The 22,009-nt window shown below is 41.2% G+C and overlaps 1 protein-coding gene across 1 annotated transcript in view; it reads right to left on the bottom strand.

The window, feature by feature from the left end:
• GMDS (GDP-mannose 4,6-dehydratase) overlaps window positions 1-22,009 on the bottom strand; it is a 357,646-nt gene that overhangs the window by 223,564 nt on the left and 112,073 nt on the right. The window contains exons 5-6 of the mRNA XM_054381971.1: window positions 19,344-19,536; window positions 18,384-18,488 (exon numbers count right to left, since the gene is read on the bottom strand). Coding sequence (XP_054237946.1) covers window positions 18,384-18,488; window positions 19,344-19,536 — 298 coding nt within the window. The remainder of the gene's footprint in view (window positions 1-18,383; window positions 18,489-19,343; window positions 19,537-22,009) is intronic.

Raw genomic sequence — 22,009 nt, 5'->3', positions numbered from 1 at the left:
ATTTTTTCAGCTGTGCTTTGAGCAAAACAGCTGATACAGTTCTTCATTTTGGTAAAATGAGTAAAGCAGCTACTTAATGCATGTTTAACCTGTGTATTTCAGTTGTGCATCCACTCTCAATTTAACCAACAACCTGTTGTTCTAAACACAACAATTACACAAAGCAGAAACATCACTGTTTGGAAACAAAGAAAAAGTCACTGTTAAGACTGATTTTTTTTTCCTTCCCAGTTCTTCCTAGCATCCTGTAAATTTCACACAGCTACCTTTTGATGAGCTTTCTAAAAAGGCCACCATCAGCCATTCACAAGCCAAAACATCTATAAAACAAGGGTGATATGATTCATAAGCAGCTCATTGCAAAGTCACGCATTGCATGGGAAACATCTTCCTGACCTGAGCAATAAATCACTTCACTTCCTGAAATACGAGACACAGTGCTTTAATCCTTACATTTTAATCCTGTAGTGCATATCTGGAAATACTTTGTTTCATCATAGTATTGCCAATCTTTTCCTCTGCCCTTTAAAACTGCAATACGGCCTTTTGAGAGCGGGGTTCTCAATTTTTTAATACATTCGCAAGGTTTTCAAAGATTTCCATACTCCCAGCTATATCAAACAGTTTACATACTCCCAGCTATATCAAACAGACACATGAGAACTCCAAACAGGAAAAATAAAGCTACTGATAATGGGATTGTTTCTAAAATTTATTCTTCATCAACCTCCTGGGAAATAATCATGTAATAATAATATATATGGATCACAAATAGAGAGTAACAGTCTAATAACAGGAGAATAAATCTCTCCCTCCTTATCAAGTGATCCTCAATTGGTATTACTTTAAAATGTGTGATTTCAGTAAAATGAAGTGATGCTAACTCCTTTAAATATTGTTAACAAATATGTTAATTAGCATATCACTCAAATGATTTCCTTTTATAATGCATTGACACACATTTTGAACTCTTCAGTGTAAGCAAAGTCTGCTTGGCCCCATCTTCCATTTGCACCACGCTTTTCAATGGAACTCCTTGAGTATTGGAAAATATATTACTACCTGTACTTTAAAAATTAAGACATTAAGGCAGGAAAGTAAAAGTGTGCCTAGGTCAGAAGCATCAGCAGCAGGAAGGGATCTGATGCTTTTCAGCCCAAGAACTCCTCTGTCCCTGACATCAACCTGCACACTAAGAACTTTTGGACAATGAGGGCAACAAGAGGCCGGATGAACTGGGCATAGAGAGAACAAAAATTAGTGATTGTTATCATCTGAGGGGAAAGTAAGAGTTAGACAATCTTGCCAGGAGCGACAGGATACAGAAATGGGGTGGAACACACAAAAAGTAGGGTTTTCTTTTTCCCAGTGGGTGTGAAGACAGCATGAAGCTTACCTGGACGGACAACCAGTAAGCCCTGTGAGGAAGGCACATTGAGGTAGGGCGAGACTAACAACTAAAGGATGAGAACTCAAAGTGACATTTGTCCCAGCACAGCAAGCCATGCTGCCCTGCAGTGCAGTGGAGCTAACCCTTCACCAGGGATCTGTCATCAGGGCTTCAAACTCCTCACCACTGTTTTGCATACAAACAGATGGAGGCTTCCACCTCTCAAAGAACGATGACATCCCAAAGAGGATTATTTCTGTGACTACAGAGCAGCAGCTCCCTAAAGTGTGAAAAAAAGATGTTTAATTATCAGATAGTCTGTGTGTGTAATATGTAACACAAAGGTATGAAACTTCATCTTCAAAATACCCTTATTGGGAACTAAATATTACATGTCTCAGATCTATCACATGAGCTTAATAAAGGGACAGGGTGACACACCAGCAAGAACTGCTGGGCAAAAGGGGCTATTTTGGTGTGTTTCCTCCATAGAATTTTTCTTAAATTAAAATATTTTCCCCTCAGGAACTGTATGCTGAACAGGAAAAGGTGAGGCATCAAAGATTCTTATAAAGGGAAAACCAAACATCAATACTGAAAACAATATGTAAAAATGCTGTTCCTGTTCCCACATGACATTTACATAAACAGAGCAGCCTTTGCTCACAGAAAACTTAACCTTTTGCTCCACATGATTCACTTTGATTTCATAATTGCAGCTCTGATACACTAAGTTGTAAACCAAAGTTAAATGTCTTTATTACTCTGATTTGTTAGTGCTCATTTAAGATAGGGTTTTTAAATTGTACAACCCATGTCACTCAGTTAAACCTCTCATTTAAGCTGCCCCAGAATTAGACAAGCCCTCACACGTCTGAGCTGTAAGCAGGAGTGTGCACAACTCTTTACGTTGTTCAAGCATGTGTAAACAGCTGAAGCTAAGTACACACTCGCTAAGTTAGTGCTACAATAGCTAGAAACATGTGCAGCCAGAAGGAAAATCCAGCACTAGGACACTATGGAAAAAAACAAGCAGTCTAAGGCAACTTGCACACACAAAAAATCCCTAGATTTTAACTCACCTTGTTAAATAGCTATCAAAGTTCAGACATCTGTGCCCTTAACATCCCTTTCTTTTTCTCCCTGTCTTTCTGCTCCTCTATCCTCTCAGCAACCAGCAGCTCATCACAAAAACATGCTATTTGGTGGATCAAAATGAGACATTCAGCCTTCACCCTAGCACTCCCTTGGGATGAAGCAGGCAAGGCTTTTAATCTTACATGGTGACACAATTAACTAATACAGTTTCTTGGGCCTTCTGGCCTCTGCAGGGCCAAGTCTGGTTGGGCTGTCAGGTTTTCCAGGTGACTGAGACCATCAGCTCATGGTGATCATGGTGGGCCAAATCTTGCACAGGTCTTCCATGGCTTTCTGCGCACCCATATTAGTGCAAATTAGGCAAATTTCTGAGTACAAAATTTGTCATTTCCCTTCCACTCAGGGATAAAAGGAACTTTAAGTTACTTCTTCTGAGTGGCAATGAGCTAACCTTAAACCTAGTTGCAGCAGCATACAACTCTGATGAGTCAGGGCTGATGTACTTTCTTGGAGAGAGAAAAATGGTCCAACTACAGCCAAATTACTCAGGTGAAACTTCACCTCCCACACAAACTTAATCGTCAGCCCTAGATGGGTCTGACACTTCTACAGTATAACTCAAGATGTTCCTAAATCCCTCTACCTCCCTTTTGAGCTTTGTGACTGTTTTTCTCTCAGGACTTTCCTTGCTACAGAAGTCCTGGAGTCACCAAGAGAGGGTCCTAAAACACAGCTGAGCTACAAGCTCAACTTGCTGGAGAGAACTGTGGGAAACAAGCTCACTGAGAAGTAACAAAGTGAGGACTAGTGAAAGCTGGAGAGGAGAAAAATAAATCTCAACTTCTGCAGATACTTGAACAAGGCACATAAAAGTCAGGGAACCACATTTTCTTCCATCTTCTGTATTATGAATAATTAGATTCTCAGCTGTGCTGTGAGGAAAAGTACATCTTCCACACCAGTGATGATCCCTCCAATTATCACCTGTGACAGACTGTGATTACCAGTGCGAGGACACATTGTTCCAGCTGTAGATTCAACTCCAGACTCATAACAGACTACACAAGTAATCACATAGCTCTGATGTAACAGTTAAAACCCAACTCCTCCAGTATGTGCCATGGCATGTGGTCAAGCTGGTGAGAGACCTGGGCTATGAGATGACCTCACAGCTCACTCTGCCTGCCCTGGCCATCTCCATTTCCATGTGTTACTGCACAGCGATGAGTAGGGCTTCTGAGAACAGAACAGGACAGCACTGGAAGTCATTCTCTTGGATGAAACCAAAGCAACATCACTGAAATGAAACATTTTAACAACAATCCCCCTCACAATGATCTTCAAATTAACTGTGGAGGAAGGGAATCCAACCATCAAGTAGATCCACATCCCTACTAGTTTAAGAAGAGAATAGGAGTAAAAGGCAAAGACAAGCTAATAATACTCCAGGAAGACTGCAAGCCAACAAAGACAGCATGTCCCTTCTGCTCCTGGAAAGACTTGGACACGTTTGTCCAATACATGTGTTGACCTCCTGTATTCAGAGAGCCAATACAAACATTATTTCACCTAGCTGTATTAAACTTCCCATAAAAAGTAAGGTTCTTATTTCAGAGTGGGCCATGATGGCTCCCAAGGGCCCCTGAAGTTAAGCAAGGGTGCTCCAGCCTCCACACTCAAGCCCTGACATGGACATGTACACCAGGCAGGGCAGCAGTTTACTCATAGGCAGAAAAGATACCTCCAGAGGGTGTGTAAAACACACCGCTGGGAGCAAACAGCCCTCAAGATCAAACCCTGGGCATGCTGCTGATTTTCACGGTGAAATGAAAGAGGCAGCTGGCAAAGAAACTGACCTTAAGAAACTGACACTGTTATTTGCTGTGAAAATCACTTGAACAGAGGAAAACACTGAAATTAAAGCAGCTTTTTGCAACGTACACGTATTTTAATGAGCATTCCCTTTTCCTAATGTTGCCGCCGGAGTTGAATCCCACTCCATTCTTTCTGTGTGGGAATAGTGTTTCTCTCTTGTAATTAATAGATGAAATAAAAATAAATACACAGCTCTAAACCCAGAGCACTCGATTTTCTGGCAAGATGAATTGGTGCAGTTTCACTGAAGTCAGATCACTGAAGTTTACAGAGAAGCATCCAAACCGAAACACTCCACCATTAACATGTCCAATCGCCACAAAAATGCTGCATAAGAAATCCTGAAACCAAACATTTGGGAAGCGATTAAATGGCAAAACCCAGAGCACGTTTGGATATAAATATCCATTTAGCACTCTGTAAGTTATCATGCTCGCTGCTGTTTTAATATCAGTACTTTTAAGAACGCTCCTTCCTTTGTGGACTCCCTAAACTCATTGTCATCCTGTTTTTGTGATATTTCCCATTTAAGCCAGTTTACGCTTCCTCTCGGAACAGAGGCGGCCGTCAGATCACCTGCTGTTCTGAGATGCCTACAATACTGCAGCACAATGGGGTGAAATCAGGACAGAAAGTTAGCCCAATTCTGCATTTCCTGGCTTTGTATTTTTAGTGGGACATTTCACATCATTTTAACATCCACATCGGTGGCTGTGTATGCCCTCACGAAAACACCCAGGCACATAACACTCTCTATTAACATGCTCAAGAAGAAAGCAGTAAAATCTAGCACTGGAAGCTAGGATTATGTGTGCCAGTGTTGTTTCTGAAAGCACAATGATACACAAAACACCTCTAAATTAATTACATATTGCGATTTTTTTTTCCTAATAGGATTGCCACCCTGGCTCTCAGTCCTGTGAGGAATGAAGCAGGCAGGGTCCTGTGGAATTTGAAGCTAAGTAAAGATAATAAACTGCAATAAAAATGATGGATTCACAGTTCACACTGATCAATGCTGCTATGGAAAAGTGAATAAAAGCCTGTTTTCTTCTGAAAATGATGATAATATGATTAGAAAGTCACTTCAATCAAGGTTGTCCTGAAGTCACTGGCACATGTTCCACTGTGTGCTTGACATCAAGCCCTCAGATGGGAGTTTTATTCTTAACGTCAACCAATTCAGCAATGTAGACAATGCTTTTTTTCATGCCTTAGTTTCTCACCCCCCAAAATGAGGATAAAATGTCAGCATTTCACAGGAAGTTGAGAAATTTAAGGATCTTGGTATTTGTGGAACAATGAGAGGAGTACCCTGGAAGAGTCAAAAAGGGATTAACTCAGTGCAAGGCTTTAAGAGTGGCCACAAAAGGGGCACAGAAAAAATGTGCTGTCGAAGAATCCCATTCCTGCTCTCCGCTCCCCAAGACTGACCATCCAGTCATGGTGAGAACTCTCCACCCTGTGTAAGGAGCAAGGGAGAAGTGAGGAAATGAAAGTGCAAACAAGGGATTTATCAGAGCACAAGTCTGAGTTCAGTTTGCCAAATCATAGAATCATAGAATGGTCGAGGCCAGAAGGGACCTCCAAAGGCCATCTAGTCCGACCTCCCCACAGTCAGCAGGGACATCCTCAACTAGACCAGGCTGCCCAGGGCTTCTCCTCATTCAGCCTTTACACAATTATTGAGTTAATCAAGTTTGCACCGTTCTTTCCCCCACTTTTTTCACAGTGTTCAGGACGTTTTCATATTTAGCTCGTTTCTTATACCCACACTAGCGTCTTTGGGAGATGAGGAAAGTTGTAACTGCTGTGGCCACAGAATTCTTAATTTCCCTGATGCAGCCTAGAACTCGCTTTCAAAGCTGGACAAAACTGCATTTCAAATCGTTTCCCAATGCGTGCTGAAGAGTTCATCTCTCAAAGGACAGTTCATGGAGGAGCTGGAGGAGCAGGGAGGGAAACCACTGAAATTTAACCCTGAACCCCACATGAACCCAGGGGTTGAGGCTGCATATTTTCCACTGTCCTGCCATCTGCTGCTTCACTGCACATGGTGATCTTTGGCAACCCCACTGAGAGCTGCCTGAGCTACAGACAGGGTGTAGAAAGAAAAGACACTGAGAATGTCATGGCTGGCTGACCAGACTACTGAGATCAGAGAGATTATGCCTCATTTGCTCACCAAGCCCTGCCAAAAGCAACACCATTTAACTGCAGGTACTCAAAACCCAACAGGCATGTTTAAAGGAATTCTAGGCTTAAAAAGAAGACCATTCATAACCTGCATTTGTTGGGGATACTGTAGCCACTGCCTTTTGGCAATTATTCAAGAGAGTTTTAAAAGAACATTTACAGTGCCCAGCATTTCAGGTACCAGGGCTATCTGGCAGAAAGTATCATACCTGATTTACAGAACACACAGATCTGGAAGGATCAAGGCAGGAATAAACAAAAGGGACCCAATAGCCCAGTGATCAGACATAAACCGAGGAAAAATGTAGCTGTTATTTTAAAACAGCTACAGGCTATTATCTCCTGGATGTAAAATGCTGCACAGCATGGAAGTGTGAGGGTTCTGTACCCATATGCACAACCTTAATATGTCATCTTGTGACAAGGGACCTCCCCTGAGCTGAAGCCAAAACTCCATTTGTTCCCAAGAGCATCTCCATAGGCTCCAGATGGAGTAGGCAAAGGACCATCTCTCAAACTTTGATTTCCTCTGACCATACTCTTCTGAACAAGGGCCCCAGCCCTTCCAGTGATAATCCAGCCAACACTTATCCACAAAATTTACTGATTATTTCAGGCTGTAAAAGATACAGAGTGTTTCAGAAGTGTCTTAGGGATATTTTGTAAGGGTGTTAGACCTGCAGGAAAATCACTGCAGGATTCAGATTTACTGCAGGACTTTGAATCACATCATGCTGGCACCTGCTGCCTGTTAAGAACATATATCCCTCAGCCCACTGCTTCTGCCAGAAGTATTAGAAATGAAGAAGTAATTGTCTATGTGTTTACCACACCCTGCCCTACTCCTTTACTCAAATAATGATCTTGGAAATGGCAGTGCCTTCTCTTGTATCTGCTTGGGAAAACAAAGGCACTGCAGTAAGATAAGCTTCTCCAGGGGCTGCAGAACTGTGGTTGGCAGATGACAGGGTTGACAAATGGTCTTCTAATTGCAAAGGGACACTAAAGAATTGTCCTCTGGCATGGAATAGACAGTCCCTGTCACCCTTTCCTTTTCCCTGCTGCTCTACTGCCTCCACTCTGTCTGCCTCACAGGGAGACTGGAAAAGAGACAGAAAAAGCCACCTAAGAGGAGGAACAAGCACCTTTTTTTCCCAGCTCCAGCTGTGTTGTATCCAATAGGTTCCATTGTTTTGATGATTTCAGGCAGGACCCTTGCTTCTCATTTCATCCCAAGAGAGGTGGGAATGCCCTGCAGACTTACAGAGGGAACTTCTGAAATCCTCCAGACATTCCCTCCTAGAAATAGCCCTTCTCTGCCAGAGCTGGAGTTAAATAGCCTCAAGCCCAACATCTCTTTAGTAAGTTCTGCACCTTGTGGCTCAAAGGCAGTTTCCTAGTACTGAGCTTCGTGAACAAAAGTCAAGGCAGGAGCAATGTGCTACAATCAGTAAGGCAAAGAGATAAAGAGATCCAACATGCTTTCCACCATATTTTTATTTTGATACAAAAAGAGCTTCTGAAGTAAAAAGCTGCCCATTAACATTCCCCCTTTAAACAGCTTCACTGAAGCTAAGCTCCACTGAATCACAACTCCATATTCCTCCTCTTCTTGACTCATAACTTCAGTGACAGCCATGAAGCTGGGCAGAGCTACTTCATAAAACCTACTCAATGAAGCGACTTTTAATAACAACGAGGACTGGCAGGTAGCCATGTCAAAGGAGGAAAGACCTGCTAGGAATGTCCCACAGAACAAAAGTCTCTGTTGTTCTCATTACTGCAAAGGAAGAAAATCCCTTTAAATGCTTTTGATTCAAATGATCACTTGACGGAAAGGACGGACAAGACAAATGAATGTAGAACAAGGCAATTGGATTTCCTACTACTACAATCTCTTACTTGGCTTCCATGACACAATTGCTCTGTTATTCTGCCTTGCTGTGGTAAAGTAAACTCACAGGCTACCCAGAAAACAGATGAGTGTAATCAGTTCTTTATAAATTATATCCCTTCACCCAAGGAAAGCAAATAACTTTGCCTGCTCTTTAATAACTGTTTCTAATACTTCATTTATTCTTTAAATTGTTTATAAAACACTTCAAGAGAGGTCAAGATGAGAGGGCAACAATAACTGGAGATTAAGGAGACTCTCTAAGTATTTTGCGCCTGTGAGTAAACAATTTGGCAATTGTTATGATACAAGATGGATCTCCTAAAAGAAAAAAAAAAGCTTATTTATGATTTTCTTACGCTTACTTGTTATTCCATCTGAGAGAGAGCCCTCATCTTTTCTACCACTACTTCAATCCAAAGTTAAGCAGCTGCAGAGTTGCCTGGTGTTACATGATGGGCAGTAACAATAGATTTAACCTGGTTTCCTATGGAAAAAAGCTAAAGGAACAATGAGCTGAGGGCAACTGATCTCCTTATGAAGTTCTTTCCAAGTCTCCCAAGGAAGCAGTTTTCCTCCTCAACAGACAGGTGTGTTAAAGCCCACAGAGCCAAGCCTGGGCAGAACTGAGCCCAAAGGACAGAGATATGGATTCACATGCAGGACTGGTTCTAAAGAGAGCTCTCAAACAAAGGGGCCACCATGTCCTTCTGCTGCCCCTGTGGAGTGGTTCTGACCATTCTGGATAACATTCTTAAAATACTTGATTATTGGATCTGAATAATTATTTACCAGAGAATTCCCCAGAGGAAGTTCTCTTGTCACATAACTTTACATTTCAAAACTTTGTATTTTTCAGCTTGCACTGATTCAGAAACACGTTTTATGTTTTTTTCTTCAAGCTGTTTTAATTGGGTTTTTAAAATTATTGGTATTTTTCAAGCATCACGAATTGTCTTGGACTACAGGAAACACATTTTTCCATTCATTTAAAAATGGATTTTATTAAACTTAGCAGGTTTTACCAAAAACATTACTTTAGGGAAATGAGGGTAAGGAAACATTTCCAGGTAGCTGCTGCCTACGTCATTGCATGGTTAACTAGTTCTGCTTTTAGAAGCAGGGAATTATTATGTTCTCTTAAACTATTAACACTGTGCTTCTGTCTTGAGATCTTTCTGTGGAATCCTCACCTTTTCACTACAGAAGTCTCCCAGAGCTTTGAAATACCTGAATGCTCTTGTCATTAAGCAGCAGGTTTGAAAAGCTGATAAAGGCAACTGAGCCAACTAACTTACTTGGTAATAACTTTCCTTTTAAAATCAACAGAAACATATTTGGAGTCACAGCCCATGAGCATCAAGATACATCTGTAAGTATCTGTGGGATCACAGCTCTGATACTCTGTGTAATTAAAAGACAGAAACATTCAAAAAGAACTTACTACATCATCTGGCTGCCTATTTCTCTCCAAATAGGCTACAGAGTAGTAAGAGGCATTTTCTCTAATCCATTGAGGATTAACGTTCTAATTTTCCCCTTACTTCTCATTTTCCCTTGTTAACTTTTCTTTTAGTACTCTAGAGAAAAAAAAAAGTGTTTTAAAAACTGGTTAAATCTTTCAGAATTATTTTATTCAGCAGCAAGCCTTTTGTATTAACTGTTAACTGTATTAACTAGTCGATTTTAATCAGGAGAAACAATATCAAGTCTGGATTGATTTAGTCTGCTTTTAGAATAAATTTTACTGAATACACTTTCATGAGGCTTCCACACACGGGAGGCATTTCCAAGCATCACCCACATACTCACACACATAATTTGGGAAAAAATGAGAGAACATTCCCTGATGACTCTGTGGGTTCCTTCATGGGTGTTGATGCCTGGTTATCACCGTCTATAAATGTGATGGTAAACCAGATGACATCACCACACCACCAAACCCAGAAGGAACCTGTAGAACCAAAGTGACAGGAGACATGTCACTTAGTTGCCAGCAGACCAAAGTTGTGCAATAGCTGCAGAGTACTAATGAACTCAACACCAGAATTGCTTCACCCCTGTGATTTCAAAACAAAGAGCTTATTTTTCTCTTAAAGTGCAGTTGAAGATTATAATAATTCTCCAAAGCATCAGTATGAACCACAAGAAAAAATTCAAGCATGACCTGTTATTTCTAAGGTTACTTTTCTGAGACTATTTTGGCAGTACTCTTGAATTCATCAACACAACAAAAGCTGATGCCAGCTCTTTGGTACCATTGACACTTTAAGGAGCAGGCATCAAAGACAGGGTTTGCCTGCTTACGTTACGTGAAATCAAGCTCTCATGTTCCCAGTTACTGAGTTATTCTTGCACCAGTCTTGCTCTGCTTTTCTTAAATATTGCATGGTCTGTGGGGACCATTAAATATGCTAAAAATAAAATAACTATGCATGGGCTACACTTTCTCCTTGGTGCAAAACTCAGGTTTAAAGAAAGACTTTTAAATCTGTTATTTTTACTACAGCTTACTAGTTAACGGACACTTTGATAATCCTTCAAAACATTTCATACTCTGACCACTCCATTTCCCACTGCTGATTTCCAGATCTTCCATAACACTTAATCTCAAAGTCGTGGACTGATATTTCATTAGAGAAAAATACTGCAAATTCTGTTTAAGAAACCAATACCGATATCTGAATACTGTAACCAGAGAAGTGTTAAGAATCACACAGCAAGATTTTTCTGAATTGAGTAGTTTTGACATTCTGTAAGCTGTGTGAATGCTCTGCTTTCTAATTTTTATTTTATTTTTTTATTTGAGATCGAAATAAAGGAAGGAAGGCAAGGAAAGGCAGGCAGGGAGGAAGGCAGGCAGGGAGAAAGGCAGGCAGGCAGGGAGGAAGGCAGGCAGAAAGAAAGAAAAAAAGAAAGAGAGGAAGAGAGAAAGAAAGAAAGTGAACTAAGGAAGGGAAAGAAAGAAAGAAAGAAAGGAAGGAAGAAAGGAAGGAAGGAAGGAAGGAAGGAAGGAAGGAAGGAAGGAAGGAAGGAAGGAAGGAAGGAAGGAAGGAAAGGAAGGAAGGAAGAAAGGAAGGAAGGAAGGAAGGAAGGAAGGAAGGAAGGAAGGAAGGAAGGAAGAAAGGAAAGAAAGAAAGAAAGGAAAGAAAGAAAGGAAAGAAAGAATGAAAGAAAGAAAGAGAAAAAAGAAATAAAGAAGAAAGAAAGAAAGAAAGAAAGAAAGAAAGAAAGAAAGAAAGAAAGAAAGAAAGAAAGAAAGAAAGAAAGAAAGAAAGAAAGAAAGAAAGAAAGAAAGAAAGAAAGAAAGAAAGAAAGAAAGAAAGGAAGAAAAAAAGAAAGAAAGAAAGAGAAAAAGAAAAAGAAAGAAGTAAAGAAAGAAAGAAACGAAGATAGGTTAGAAATTAATCAGGGAAAATAGTGTAATCTACTTTTCTTCTCCATACAGCACAAGCTACAAGGGAGCACATGATTTAATGACAAAAAGATGCATCTGATAAGATAATAATTTGCTCAAGGAGAGATCCAGGTTGTGAATGCAGCTGCTCCAAAAATCTAAACCCACAGGCAAGAAAATACTTAGTTTTTTATGAGATATATCAATAACTACTCAGATAAAGTTGTGACAGACCTCAGAAACGTGCATCAGAGAAAAGTACAGAATCAGGCCTACTTTGAGACTGAAAAGAAAAAATAACCAAGAGATGGAAAGGATTCCCACAAGCTATCATTGTGAAGACTGATTCAAAATAGCTTCAGTAATTAGACCGTTCAACAGAGCGCCTTCCTTTGTCAGTGGCTCAGGAGAGAAAAAGATCTTTTTATATCTGGATTCAGTTCAAGTACATAATTATTTTGTTCCCCTACATGATGATTTCTGTGGAACTGTCCAGGACAACCTGGATGCCCAAAGCTAAGAGCATGCAGAACCATTCTCAGCTTGCAGTTCTCACTTCAGAAGCCTAGCACTGCTCTTAAAACACAAGCTCACAGAAGGAGCTCTCTTGTATTTTGGTGTGATTGCACCAGTATTGACTAGTACTAGGAAAGTGACATCGGGCACTCAAGGTTAAGATGACTTGTTAGCAACTTAATAATTAGAGAAAAATATCCATAAACATTATGTGCTCTGATCAGTCAGTATCAGGTTCAGTATCAGCAGAAGTAACTGAATTGCCTAGTGACAGAACAAGAGGTAACGGGTACAAAATTGAACACAGGAAAGTTCCATCTAAACATGAGGAGGAACTTTACTTTGAGGGTGGCAGAGCACTGGAACAGGCTGCCCAGAGAGCTGGTGGAGTCTCTTTCTCTGGAGTAATCAAAAACCTGCCTGGATGCCATCCTGTGCAACCCTAACTCTAACCCTAAGAGAACCTGCTGTGGCAGGGGTGCTGGAATTCTCCAGGGATCCCTTCCAACCCCTAACATTTGGTGACTTTGTGCAATTCGCTTATTTTGCAATGTCAGATCTTTTCCAAGGGGAATACACATGCACTTAGGTAAAATAGCAGAGAATTATTATCTGGCAGTTCTCTATTTTCACAGTTCACAGTACTGCAAATCCATCTGTAGAGCAGACCCCAATGCCCACATTTAACCCCACTGATGTCTGATAGATAAGAAAACACCTGCATGGATTGCTTTGCAGCATCAGTCTCCCAGCAGGGAGAACAGCCTATAAGAATGCATGTCTCCAGGACACTGCATGCTTTCTCTGTTGAAACATGCAGACAAGAAAGCATGAAGAGATCTTGGCTGTTCTGTAGCACACAACTGTCTGAGTAACTCCTTCAATGTTGGCCATGTTACCTCACCATTGTGTCTGCAGCATGCCAGGCAGACAAGCCCTGATAATCTCACCAGAATTCTTTTCATCCAGCAAGAAGTCAGTCCAGCTAGACTCTCCTGCCTTCTGCTATTCAGATAGACTTGTGGGTTGGGAAATTTCGTGTTAAGTGGAAGAGACACAACTCTGAACTGTTTACACACTTAGGCACAAGTCTAAACTTATATAAAAGGCACCAGTAAAAAAGGTACCAGGTTGACCAAGCTCCTCTGGCACAGACAGTGTGTAAGGAGGTAAGCAAATAGTCTCCTCCAAAAAGGAATGAGAAAGGGAAATCTGGCAGATATTGGCTACATCTCTATAGGAAAGCAGCTGTTACAGTGGGGATTGTAGGGATTGCTTGTGAAAGTCAGTAGCAGATGTCACCATCTGCTTTCTGCCTTCTCTGTAAAATACAGGCAAGAGGTTGTTAAAAAAAAAAGGTAACAACAAGCAACATCAATTCAAAAGGCATACTTACATAAAGAGAACCTCCTACCCCCTTCCCCCTGACAAACCTGTGATCCAGATGCACAACAAAAGCAAAGAATGCTCCCCATTCTCTTTAAATCATGACTTATTTTCATTTTAATCTTCTTACATCCATTCTGACAGCATTCAGCCTGCAATCTAACACCTAGCCATTTCCTCCCCGGCTGAAAGGATCACAGAAATGAGCAGTTGTATCCTTTCCCTCTGGCAACAGAGCGATGGCCTGATGACAAGTGCTTTACCAGGGCTCGTATCAGACAAAGAAAGATTCCCTACTGAATGATCTACACAATGATGTCATGTGTGGAGGCAAAGTATTTATTACTTAAGGAAAAAAAAAAAAAACCACAACACCAAAACAAACAAACCTTCTGCGGCGTCGTGTCAGGAAACATGCTGTACATGTTTGTACATCTTGGCAGATAAAGATCAGATGAAGCAAGCAGTGAAGTGGTTAACCAAATCAGAAAGTTATCTTGAACATCCAAAAGCACATCTTGTAAACCTGAGAAACCTTGCACAGAACTGAGTGGGGAAAAAAAAGAAGGGCTTGTCTGGGAAGAAATAAATGACGCTGTCAACGAGTAGTTTGCTTCAGAAAAGAAGATATTAGTGAGATCCAGAGCCAAACAAAGAACAGGAATCTTTCCAATGGTGTGAAAAAAGGCTTGGATCAAGCTCCAGCTTTCCTGAAAATGAGACTTGCTAATTGCCTCACTCTTCCACTGTCAAAACTGTCATCTCACTGAACAGAACTGCCTTTCCAGTATTGCTATAGGGCAGATATTTCCACACTGGTAATACTGGGAGCCATATTCAACCATCACCAGCCCTGTGGTGACTACCACCTACCCTATTTGGTACCCCATAATGTTGTCTTTAAGAAAAAACCATCATGGGAGGAGTTGAAGCTGCAGATGAGTATTCAACACCATGCTGATGTCATGCCAGCTTCAAAATGAAAGTGCTGGCTGGAGCAGTATCATTGGGCTTGAAGTTCAGATTGTAACATGAGAGGCTTCCTGTTCTGGTTGCTGCTTCCAGCTTCTGGTTTTCTGGTGTTGGTTTTCCACTGGGCTGGCTGCAGGTTGTGGGGGGATCATTTTATCCCTGGATTCTGCTGCTGCTTCTGCTTTTGCTCTGCTTTTCTGCAAAATAGTCTAAGGTAAACTCCTTATCTCTACCCAGAGGGTTTTTTTGTTTCCCCCCATCTGTGATGGGGGATGGTGGTGCGAGGACTATGTTAACACAGGACAAAAAAGGATGCAGTAAAAGTTTTTTAGGTTTTCTTTTGCTTATTTGTTTTTGTTTGGTTGTTTTTTCTTTTTTATCTTTTTTTTTTCTTTCCTTTTTAAACGGAAGCCACCTCATAGTTTCCTACCACTGCAAAGAGCGTTTCACTTTTCAGACGGTGTCATATTTGGACAGCAAATAAGCTTCAGACATGAAAGATCCCATTCTCCTGTGGCATTGCCATAAATCAATCAAACACTTGATCTACACCTGTATAAAACTGATGAAAGTAACTCAAGAAACCAACTTTAGTAAGGTATATTGCTAACACAGGCCTTGTCCCCAAAGCAAGCAAGTGATGCTTATCTTACACTATCAGATCATTCATGGAATGCTGTGCCAGATCCTCAGTTGTCATAAATCCATGTGACCCTACTCACTTTGTTGCAGCTGTCTTGATTTATGTGATCTGAAAAGCATGTGCCAGTCAAAAAGTGACTACTGCGTCTTATAAAGCTATAAAAGTGATTAAGAAGTGAAAGGTAGTATGTATAAAATAAAGCAAAAACTAGAAAGGAAAATACTACAGAAGGGCTCAAAGTAGTTTAACCATTAATTTCACTCCCTTTTAGATAGTGTTCTCTGATGTTACATACACATCTATCTCTTGAGCATGGACCTAAGTATTTGTGCCATTTAATGATGTTGTACTGTTCCCAAATTAAGATGTAAGGCTCAGGCAGTGGGTTCAAACAACCCAGAATTCATCACTGGAGGTTTTTATATAGTTACTGTGGCTGCCTTTCTCTTCTAGAGCAAGATCAAAGCAGAACATCAAACTTCTCAAAGCTGGCACTGCTCACAAGCCTTGGTAATTTTGAGAAATGGGAGACCTCTCATATTAGACCTAAGCAGTTTTTGTCCTTATGAACACTGTGTAGACTTCCCTACTATTGTGCAGCCTACATTGCATTAACTGCTGGTGCTCCTTTCCCAGTTAAAACTAGGAAGGTTAAGGAAAAGACTGGTATTCTGAAATTAGAGGTGTATACTCCTACATGCCTCTGAAGGAGTCAACTCCTGAGATGAGACATTTCTCATGGATCTCTGAAATCAGTAAAATTAAAACAACAACAAAAAAACCCAACCCAACCAACCAACCAGCGAAAAAGATAAGGCACCTGAAAAAGTTCATCTATGTTACCATCTCTGTACAGGATTCAGAAATACCAATTAAATAAATCCTCTTTTCCTCCTAAAGCACCTTTTCAGTCTTCAAAATCATTAGGAAAGTGATGAATTGCTACTAAGAAACAAGATCAATGCTGCTGTTCCTTCATTTTCTCCTCTGTATAAATTTTCACCCTTTCTCCCATAGAAGCACTAAGAAAGAGGTCTTGAGCTGTGGTTACAGTTGCTTTCATGGTATGTAATCCAGCTAAGGGTAATAAAGCCACTGCAACCATTTCTAAGAGAAGGTTCCTGTTTGTGGCATAAAGGGCTAAAACTGCTTCAGCACATACAGCCAGCCAAAAGCACAGTCTGGGACTTCAAAGCACAGACTTGGGCTCTCCATGGGGACATGGAAGGTGCTGAAAAGAGACTTTGGGTTGGAAGCTCCTTTTCAGGGTTGTCAAAGCTGGAACAAATGTCAGAGTGATCAAAAAGGCAATGAGCACTGGAGCTTTCCTCCTTCATAATGGCACAAGGCTACAGAGAGGCAGCACAAATTGTAACTGTGTCCCTAGAATTTCCATTTCATCTTGCAGCTCCATAGTGTTTCTGGAAGTTTCTGCCAAGCCATTGCACATTCCCTCATTCTTGATGAGGATCAGAATGTTTTAATTGCATAATGATAGCTCAGAGCATTTGGACATCAGTTTACAGTGCACCAAGAATATATCTCAGTGAATCATTTAAAAGAAAGCAAAGTATTAGGACTCCTAAATGAAACAATCTAGAGAATATGGTTGTCTTATAACTTTGAACTGGAGTCATCTGCTCCTGTGGAGTGATGAACATACTACTACCAGAGAATCACAGAATGATAGGGGCTGGAAGGGACCTCTGAGGAACATCAAGCCCAATCCCTATTGATAGAGCAGGTTCAACTAGAGCAGGTTGCACAAGATGGCATCCATGAGGAGAGAGATGGAGACTCCACAGCCTCTCCACTAACCCTGTTAACAGTGCTACACCACCCTCACAGTAAAGGAAGTTCCTCCTCATGTTTAGATGGAATTTCCTGTGTTCAAGTTTGTGCCAGTTACCACCAAGTATTTAATGCATATTTATTGTAAATGCTGCCTGTCTCATGAGGTTTTACAAAGACTGAATGCAATAGTTAAATCCTATTGACATTAATTCCTTTTTGTCTTTTTTTTCCCCTTCTTTATAGCAGTGCCACAATTATGGCATTATACTATATATAATAATATATATAAATATTACTTAATATTTGTAAGTGTGATTTAAATGATTATATTTTGCACTAGACTACAATTTATATAATTGCATTCCTGTAAAACTTGAATTTGTTTTTCCTTCAGAAAAAGGCCACAATAAAAGGCTTCTGCACTCTGAGTGCAGCTTTCTGTGTGTATTTAATTTTAGTGTTTTCTGCAGTCATAGTACTTCAAGGGTAGAGGAAAACTGTCATTGTGAAAGAGACTTTTAATCAACCATGGACTCTCACTCAAACTAAATACCAGTATTAATTGTTCATAAAGTACTGCAAGAGGAAAGAGGATGATTAAGTGGAATTCAAGCTGCATTGCTACTGAGGATTAAACAGAATGGTATTTTAAAGCCCTGTGTTAAAAGCCACCTTGTCAGAAGGTATGGGCCATAATCCACACATTCTTCAAAATACACCAGGCTGTGCTCATTAGTTTTATGAATTGGGGGGGGGGGAGGTGTCTTATTTCTGCCTCTTAATTTGGCATTTATATGCAAATAAAAATCCTGAGTACAAGTCATGCCTGAAACTGCATCTGTTATGCAGCTGCACAACTAAGTGTTTGGAAAACCTGCCCTTTATGTGTCATTTTAACATTTTAACCATAACTTGTTATCAGGAGGGAAAGAAAACTCCGGGATATAACGATGTTAATTGTCTCTGGAGAGCACCAGATCAGACACACCAGCCTTTTTTCAGCATCAGAGAGCAACAAAGTGGCATACAATGCTCAAGAGGGCAAGTTGCTATTCTGCAAGCTCTGGGACTGCCAGGATGCTCCATAGAATGCCAGGCCACAAGTCCTGACACCCTCCCTGAAGAATTTTGGCAGGTTTAAATGAAACCTGTGGATGCATTGTTTCATTTTTCCGGTCAGATGTACACAGCATTGGGAACAGGTTCACACAGGTTTCCTAACCTCTCCTGGGGCTTTCGTGGTTGAAGAGGATGCCGTTGACAGCGAAGAGGTTGTAGGCCTCCCTGAAATTCACCACAATCCAGTAGGCATAGAGTTTTGCTGCCCCTGCAAAGAGAACCATGGGGCATTAGAATACCCACTCTGCTTACACACAGCCCAGACAGACACACGTACAAGGCTCTCTCATGTAGGGTGAGCCGACGCTTCGACAGCCCAGGGCATCAGAATTAGATTCATTCCCTCTATGTGTCACATTTCACATGGAAAAAAAACCTCCCAACCCAATAACCAACAGCTGAACAGGAAAATGCCCTTTTACTGTGCAGCCTCTGAGCTGGCCAGGAAGCATTCGGGCACCTTCTTGCTTGTTTTCTTACACACACTCAAGCACAGTATTTTTTCTTTTACAATATGATTAACACAGCCAGAGCGTGTGAAATAGGCCACTGTGGTGACCTCTGCTAATAAACCCCCCCCGCCCAAAAGGACTTTGGAGGAATGAAAGCGAAAATCTGCTGCCTTAACACTCAAATTGATTTGAAACTTTATCACCAAAGTCCTCCATGCACAGCGCTTTAATATGTGCTTCAAATTTCATGCAAGTTCATGAAGGAAGAAGTGAGCTCTTGGGATTTCTTCATTCAGGCAACATAAAAAATATGAAACCTTATCACTCCAGAGGTATCTCACAACTCTTTATGAGGGAAGAGACACCCTCTCCCCTTCTCTAACTCCAAGCTAAATGAACACAGTCTTATGAAGTGAGATGCTAATTTCCAACCCTCAGGCAATGGCAGCAAATACTTTTTCTATACTAACTCATACAGTTATGCCTCTCGACATGTCTAGTCACTTGAGCTCTCTCGTCATCCTCATCTCACACCCCAATGACTTCAGCTCTGAGACATGAGCGGGGGGAAGAGGCAGACAGACACCACACACACCACCAGCGATCCTCACCGTAAGGCGATCGTGGGTAAAAAGGGGTGGTCTCCTTCTGGGGGATTTCTTGCACTTTTCCAAAAAGCTCACTGGTGGAGGCTTGGTAGAACTTCACAGAACTGATAAGGCCACAGGTCTTAATAGCATCAAGAAGCCGCAAAGTGCCAACCCCATCGACGTCAGCAGTATATTCTGCTAGGTCGAAAGAAATCTTGGGGAAAGAAAGAGAAGCCAAGAGTTTTATGAGGGGAACCAGAACATGCTGTGATCATGTACAACCAAACAAAGCAATACATCACTTGTCACAGACCATCTAGATGCTTTTGCACAGAGTAGATGCTCAGTTTACAAAAGTACCCTCAAAGGATTTCTAAGAATAAACAAGTAGTTCCACAAATAGCAGAACCCAAAGACTGGTGTTCCCTGATCCCTCTCTCAGAATTATTTTCCCATGTGAAGTCAGGGGTAAGCCTCCCCACAGAAGAAGCATTATCAGATGCTCTCTCAGCTTTACAGCTGCTCATTTACACAATATTCACTTGGACTTAATACCTTTGACACGCTTGAATTTGGTTAAAATTGACCAAAATACAATTTATAAAAAAAAAAAATGAGGTCAGATGGCACAACAACATAGACATGCATTTTAAAAACCCCAAACTTTAAACATGGGCCAAAGTTTAGCCATTTAAACACATACCAAAATGGAGAGAAGAGTAGCAATGTCTGCTATCAAATGAAACTCCCCACCTGACTAAGGTGTATCAGAGCTGTGGCTTTTATGCAGAGGTTAACAGGATCAAGAGGAAGAAGAGCAAAGGGTGGAGAGAAAAGTGAGCTGAAGGTAGGAGATGTGCTGTGACCACCCCAATCTGCAGACAGAAGCAAAAGCCTTCAGGAGGGAGCTCACTCTTCTTGTTTGGTGGGTACGAGCTGGTTGTTAGGACATGCTGATGGAGCTCCTGGACTCTGAAGAACTTCCTCCCACCAGTGCCCATCCCAGAGGTGCACTCATCCTTCCCTCTACATCCTCTCTTCAACTCAGGGAATTTGTTTCTGAATGCCTGTTTTAGAAAACATGTTCCCTGTTTGTGCTGGCCATGTTTTAAAAAGGAAAGGAAGAACTGACCTTCAGAGCAACCTCCTCGATCTCCCTGACCCAGGGAAGACTCGCTCTACCTATGTTCCCTCTAGATGATGACTGACTTTCAGGAACAAGCTCTGGAGTGACAGCCATCTTTATGGTCTAGGCTAGAGGTGAATGAGACACTACCAAAGTCAGAGAGTACAAATCTATGACCTCCCCTTGTTAGTCTTCAGTGACAGGGTAACCACTAATGGAGCAGAGGGTAATGATCATAGCTGGACAAGCTATCAGGGAAATCATCAGGAAACCTGTAACTGACCAGGTATTTTTCAGGTTCTATGCAGATTCAGGCAGATAACCCTGTATTCATTTCTCCTGTTAAGCCACCTTCCCTACTCAGTAATCATTAGAGCTTTAAGGCTTATTTACACAGCCACCAGTTTCACAAGAGATGCTTTTCCCTATTGCCTCATGAATGACCTCAGTCTTCACCTAGAAAAATCACTCCCAGGGGTGTGAGGTAACTGTGCCTCATGCTGACTGGGTCTGAGTGTCCCTGAGCAGAAACCATCAGATTCATGCTTTCTTGGTGGTTTTGTAATGTGGGCTATTGTTCACTGGGGACAGGGCTCAGACCACAAGACTCATTTCATTTTGGAGCACAGGTTAGACTAGAATGGCATTCATGAAAATAAAAAGGGGTTTTATCCACTAAAACCTCCAACATGAAAATGCTAAACTGTCAAGATATTAGGAAATACCAACATATGAGTGTTTTCGAACAGCCTAATTGACGACAACTATCTTAAGTGTCTGAATTAGGAAGCTCCTCTCCCTGTACAGCAGTTAAGACAGCAGTGAGTCAAAGCAAAAAGCCTAAAGGAGAAGCAGTTGATCATTCCTTGGAGAAACTACATACATGCACTAGGTTTTTAATTTAGCTACCTAGGACAGATGCTCCATTCTAACCTCAGAAATCCAAAACTCTCAGTTGCTGACAACTGCAGAAAGTAAGCCAGGCAGCTAGCAGCTTTTTCTGAAGACACCAACAGGAGTTTTTGTGACAAGTGGGAGTAGGGAAAAGAAGAGTAGGGAAAAGTTTGCCTGGGAGAAACTTGAGACCTGACAGTTTCCTCAAAGAGTGCTGAAGATATGGAACCATACTTCTTTGAAAAGATTTTGAGATAAAGGGAGTGACATTGGAACAGAACAGAAATTGCCCCCTTGGAGCATGTTAGCCTGAGTGACCTTGGCACTCCCTTCCCATGTATAATGGGGACATCTGCCTTTGCAGATGTCATCATTGAACTCTGGAGATATTGCAAATGTATATAGTTAAGATGTGTCTATGTATTCCATTCCATGGGTAGCGATAACAGCATGTCATTAGAAGTGGACAGAGCAACAGACACTTAAGTCCTTGATCAGGAGCACTTCAGCTCCAGATTTTCAGGTTCTAAACACCTTGCAGATTGCCTCAAAGGATACAAAAAAAGGAATTCGACTCCTTCATCCATAGGACTTCATCCCTAATATAGTACATTTCAAATACATTCTTGGGCAAGGAAAATTTTCCACAGCAAGGTTTACCCATAGG

The sequence above is a fragment of the Indicator indicator genome, chromosome 6 (assembly GCF_027791375.1).
Source record: "Indicator indicator isolate 239-I01 chromosome 6, UM_Iind_1.1, whole genome shotgun sequence".
Lineage (NCBI taxonomy): Eukaryota > Metazoa > Chordata > Aves > Piciformes > Indicatoridae > Indicator > Indicator indicator.
The sequence above is the reverse complement of the archived record's forward strand: the minus strand, read 5'-3'. Positions and strand labels throughout refer to the sequence as shown.